Source organism: Chionomys nivalis, chromosome 12 (genome assembly GCF_950005125.1).
Source record: "Chionomys nivalis chromosome 12, mChiNiv1.1, whole genome shotgun sequence".
Taxonomy (NCBI): Eukaryota; Metazoa; Chordata; class Mammalia; order Rodentia; family Cricetidae; genus Chionomys; species Chionomys nivalis.
This window is the reverse complement of record NC_080097.1, coordinates 16,979,375-16,985,375: the sequence shown is the minus strand read 5'-3', so window position 1 is coordinate 16,985,375 and position 6,001 is coordinate 16,979,375. Positions and strand designations below refer to the sequence as shown.

Below are 6,001 nucleotides of genomic sequence, written 5' to 3'. Positions count from 1 at the left end.
TGCGTGTGCCTATGGAGTCCAGAAGGGATTTTGGATTCTCTGGAGCTGGAGTTACAAGTAGGTGTGAGGCACTAGTCCTGGGGGCTGGGAACTGAATTCAGGCCAGCTGGAATAACAGCAAGCACTCTTCACTGCTGAGCTGTCTTTCCAGCCAAAAGCATATTCTTCTTATAGGAAAAAAAAAATGTAGCCTCGAGAAAAAGTTCTGTCGCAGACAGCGTAAGACCATAAGCATGGTAATGTCACTATAGATAATGATAATATATAATGATAATATATCGTGCAGTTAAACAAACTAGAAGAAAGGAGTTTTAATGTTTCTGTCAGAAAAAAAAAATGTTTGAGGGGTCAGAATGATGACCTGATCTAAACATTAAACATTGTAGACATGACTTGATGCGGATAGAGAGAGGCTCAGCCCTTAAGAGTCCCTGTTGCCCTTGCATGTGGCGCACAACTCCGCCAGCAGAGAAGACGACCACAACAGGATTCTTCTTGGAACGTACTTTATTGGAGCGAAGAAGACTGAAGATAAGATGGAGGCGAAAAGACCCCGAGCCCGACCGCGCGCGGGGAATATATACAGTGCCTGGTCCGCCTATGATGTGTCATTGCTTGATTGGCTCGGCCCACATTGAGGCAATCGCGTGAGCAAGACGTGTGAGCAATTGATAGGTGGATTCAAACCACTCTTGGGCCAGAGGCGAGCGTGCGCAGAAGTTGTTTACTACTAGGGACAACTAGCCAATGGCGGCAACAGGCTTAGTGCCAGACCCTGAGAACATGACAGCGCCATGGCGCGCTACACTTGCAGAGGACGCAAGTTCAGTTCCCAGAACCCACACCGTGGCTCACAGCCATTCGTAACTTCTGTCCCAGGAGATGGGATGCCCGATGAAACTGGCGGGCAGACATAACATGCAGCAGGCAAACGCTCCTATGCATAAACTTCAATATTAAAATTTTTAAGTGAATATATTAATTGAAATATCACACCACACTATTAGTATGCATATTTTTATGGATTAGTTAATGGATTTCTTTTTTAAAAAAATCAAATGAGAAACTCAAACCGCGGAGATGAGAGTCTAGGACAGCACTGTTTTTAGAAGTATATGCAAGGTACACGTGAATTTAAGAGCTTGTGGAGCACATTAAAAGGTTCAAGGTCGTTGGCAAGATGGCTCAACTAGCGTAGGCACTTGCTGTTGAGGCTCTTGACCTGAGCTTTATCCCTGGAAACCGAGGTGCAGGTAGGGAACTGACTCCCTCTGACCTTGTCTGGAGAGCACAAGGGACATACACAATAACGTAGAGGAGGACTGGAGAGATGGCGCATTGGTTAAGAGAACACAAGTTCAGTACCCATCACCCAAACAGGCCACTCACAACTGCCTATAACTCCAGCTCCAGGGGACTTTACTGCACCTGCTCACACATGCATAGACCCACATGGATAAAATCAGTTTCACTTACTTTACCTAATCTACGTCCAGGATATTATTTCTATGTGTATCAATATAAAAATGTCATTAAGCTATTTTCTGTTTTTCTCTGTAGAACTTCGATGGCTCAACAATTTGTAACACACTGCTCACAGACCCCATTTAAGTGCTTGGTCTCCTGGAAGAGCCAGAGTTCATGCTGGCAGGACAAACCAGGAAGCCACTGTTTAGAAACAGTGCAGGTTTTTTTTGCTGCTACTGCTGAATCAGGAATACCACTCTTTTTTTTTTTTTGGTAGCTTTGGAGCCTGTCCTGGAACTAGCTCTTGTAGACCAGGCTCCAGGCTGGTCTCGAACTCACAGAGATCCACCTGCCTCTGCCCCCCGGGTGCTGGGATTAAAGGCGTGTGCCACCAATGCCCACTGCCAGCAAACAGAGCCCATCTGGAAAAAAAAGCCAGCTGCCAAGAAGTCATGCTTAACTCTGTCTATAATTCTATAATTATAATTCCTCTCCAAGATTTCTCAGGTTTTATGTGGATTTAGCTGGCACACATTGGCATGCCAGTCGGGTGCCAATGTGTAGGCGGAGGCTGCTCGTTTGTTTCCCAGCTGCCCATACCTGAAATAATCACTCAGAAACTATCTTACTTACAACACTGCTTGGTCTATTAGATTGTTCATATTTCTAGCTAGCTCTTACATCTTAAATTAACCAATTTCTATTAATCTGTGCATCACTACAAGGTTATGGCCTACCAGCAAGGTTCCAGCATCTCTCTCCTCCGGTGGCTACATGGCATCTCCCTGACTTCACCTACTTTCTCTTCTATCTCTGCTTGGAATTTTGGCCTTTCTCTGTTCTACCTTGTCATAAGCCCAAGGAACTTCTTTATTAACCGGCGGTATCCACAGTATACAGAGGGGAATCCCACATCAGCAGTTGATAGATTAAATAAAATGTTAAAATATATTAAGTGAAAGTTCTCCTCACCTCTGCACACATCTCCCAAATATTTTATTGTGGAATTAAATCACTCTTGTACATACTTTCTTATTTGGCTTGATTTCATATTATGAAAAAAATAAAAATTAGTTAGAACAAGTGGCTCAGTGAAGGTATACAGGTACACAGGACACGGAATGAGGAGCTTAGCAACGTCAGGACTGGCACTCAAGTCTTGTCCCATCCAGCCCTCACTGTGTGCTATTAGCAGTTTTTAGGAAATTGAACCGAAATGTCCTGATGTATTGTCACCACCAGGAATGTGTGACTTCATCCAGGCAAAACACAATGACAAAAGTGGATGGGAAGAGAGGCAGAGGATGAAAAGGGTCTGGGAAAACAAGCAAACTAGTAAACCCTGAGTCCAAAGTCAAATAGCATTATTGGCAGAATGAGAGAGATCTTGGGCACAATGAGTTGGACCAGATGGTTAAGAAGAAATGTTGCAAATAGGAAACATTTATTTACAGAAAGAATCACTAAGTCCGACTATTGTGCCTCTGTTCTTTTTTGCCTAGCTCATTATACAAAGCATTAGCAGGCTGGTCTAACAGGGATGTGTGAACTAGGGGGTGGCCACAACCGTCTTCTTCATGTACTCTGTCGTAATTTATTCCTAAAGCTTGGGGACTGTGGGATTAAGAATGGCTTCTTCATAAACATTGAGAAGTCACTTTGAGGACACACTGTATGCTGCTGGCCATGCCAGAGGAGCAGCGAGCAGCCAAAGTTCCAGGTGTCAGCCCACCAGATGGGCCACTCTCATTTTGGTGAGGACACAGGACTACAGACCCCAGAATGGCTTTTGCTTCTGCTGTGCCTTTACATGTTTGCTGCAGCTCTCTTTCTCTGGTGTCTAGCATGATGTGTGTAGAGGTAGGGAGATCTCCTGTAATATGCCTGCAATATGCCGTGTTTATTTTTTGGAAACATCCTGTCCTACTGGGCATTTTTACCTGTGGATTGATGTGGGAGTGTCATATATCAATCCGTTGCTTTCATTGGTTAATTAATAAAGAAACTGCTTGGCCTGATAGGTTAGAACATAGGTGGGTGGAGTAAACAGAACAGAATGCTGGGAGGAAGAGAAAGTGAGGCAGACCCCATGCCTCTCCTCTGCAGGTCAGACGCGATGAAGCCCCAGATGTGATGAAGCTCCAGCCCAAGATGGACGTAGGCTAGAATCCTTCCCGGTAAGCTACTGCCTCGTGGTGCTACACACATTATTAGAAATGTGTTAGTCGAGATGTGAGAGTTAGCCAAGAAGAGCCTAGATATAATGGGCCAAGCAATGTTTAAATGAATACAGTTTGTGTGTTATTATTTCGGGGCATAAGCTAGCCAGGTGGCCAGGAGCTGGGTGGCAGGAACACAGCCCGCAGCTCCTCACTACACTGGATTGTTGAGAAGATGACCCCTCTCTAAGCTGTCTAATCTGATAATAATGATAGCCTATACAGAGTTTTGATGAATGAAAACGAATACAGGAATATGTGTCACCGCTAAGGTCTATGAGCTCCACCTTGGGAGATGCTCAGGTTAATGATGAAAAGGACAGCACCTGAGTCCAGGAGCCATGGTGGCTCTAATTCTCCTACTGCTGAAAGAAAGGCGGCCATGCACCATTATTAATACAAAGCTTTAAAACAATTTTAGGTTAGACCAGATGCCTTGCTAAGAATTCTAAGATAAATAACCCCAGAAAACAAGCTAAAGCTCACAAGGATACATAGCTGAGCTACCTAACTCATTAGGCTATGGTCAAAATTACAAAAAGACCTGATTGTTGCTAGCTCCTCTTTCTAGGTCTGTGATGATTAATTCTTTATATACATTTTTGGCCTCAATCTCCTGATATTAGAAACTATTGATGAGTGGATATATACCCTAAAGATTTAAAGTAGAGCTGACTGATTCTTTTTCATATGTAAAAGTTCAGGTTTATGGTTCCTTTAAGACTCCTTATAAGATTACCTTTCAAGATAAGTAATGGAGTAATTGGCCCTTTCTTTGTAACTCCAAAATGCAGCCTGCCAGTAAAAGACCTGACAAGACATAACCAGAAATACATAAAATCTGACTTATGATTAATTAATTATAAATCTAAAATTTAACATTTCCAATAACTCAAATGGAAAGAAAATCCAAACACCAGCAAAGCAAATAGGTAACTAATAATTAAGTATGTGGAAAGCTGTGCCCATTAGGGTATGTAGAAGAGACAACAACTGTTTTGTAAAAGGTGAGAAAGGCTTCTGGCTAAGAAGAAAGATGCAGACTCCTTTCCTATGTGCCTCCGTCTGTCTTTGGCACATGTGTCTATGAGAAGACATATCTTTAGGTATTTATTTTCATGATTTTACCCAGTGTCTAAGATACCATCAGTGTGCTTTACTGATATTTTTATTTTCTTGAACAGGAAAATTATGAGTGTGTTATAGGTGGGTTTTAGGCTTCATAAGCTGTTTAAACTGTTTTTCTTTTTTTTTATAAACTGTTTTTCAAAAAATTCTTTACACAGATATTAGACTTTATCACTGTATAAAAATGTACAGTGGTTTTTATTGACATGTACATTCCAATATGTTTACAGCTGCAAGATAATGAGGCACACTCAGTATTGCACTTCATTAAAATTTCAGGCTCAAACTTAACCTAGAAGTTTAAATGAAATTGCTTTTGTAATTTAGTAATTCTTATACAGGACAAACATTGATAGCTTTATATACAGTGTGATACTTATTACATTTATAGGTCTTACTAACACAATTTTTTTAAATAACAGTCTAGGAAATAAACCAGAATATTCCTCTTTTTATCCCCACCCGTGATGCAATTGTACAGGATTACAAAAGGCAGTATACAATAAACAGTGATTATTTTTCTTTTCTGCTTGAAAGCCAGCATCATTCTTAGTTCATGAGTATGGTGATCCTTTTATACCAATTATCTATAAATGTTCAATGCTTCACAGGCCAATGACGGAAATGGCCACATGCAAACACCTCACAAGTTTGATATCTTGGTTCAAAAGAAGATAAACCAAAATAACAGGGAAACGTTCCGTAGCAAGAATTATGTACATGTATTTGGCATCATTCTTGCAATGTGAATGGTTCGTTTTCACGGATGTAAAGTGGTCCCATTCTTATCCTGAGCGGAGTTTAAGCTTCACTGCATCCTCCCATCGCATGAAGGCAAGTATTCTCTCTGCAGACAAAGGATCTGAATGCTCTAAAACGTGTGAGCATTTCTGCACACTCCACACCCCAAAGCAAACTCTTCCCCAGTGGGTGGATGAACAACGTGGAGTGGACATTCAGTTCCTTCTAGCTGTTTGCCTTTGGGACCTGCACATATTTTGAAGGAGGTAAAGGAATGCAATTTTAAAACACATACAAATAAATGTCATATGAGTAAAAATTAAGTTATTCAAAGAAATAATATTATTGTGGATAAATAAACCATAAATATGCTCACCATGAAAACTTCGGCATGACAGATACAGGAATCTATATCAGGTAATAAAGTGAAATGGTCCTTGACCTAT

General features: G+C 41.3%; 1 protein-coding gene across 13 annotated transcripts in view; it reads right to left on the bottom strand.

The window, feature by feature from the left end:
* Window positions 1–4,981: 4,981 nt before the first annotated feature.
* Window positions 4,982–6,001, bottom strand: part of Mycbp2 (MYC binding protein 2) — a 237,284-nt gene continuing 236,264 nt past the window's right edge. For all 13 annotated transcript variants that reach the window (XM_057786001.1, XM_057786003.1, XM_057786002.1 and 10 more), the window contains one exon: window positions 4,982–5,801. In XM_057786001.1, coding sequence (XP_057641984.1) covers window positions 5,686–5,801 — 116 coding nt within the window. In that variant the 3' untranslated portion in view covers window positions 4,982–5,685. The remainder of the gene's footprint in view (window positions 5,802–6,001) is intronic.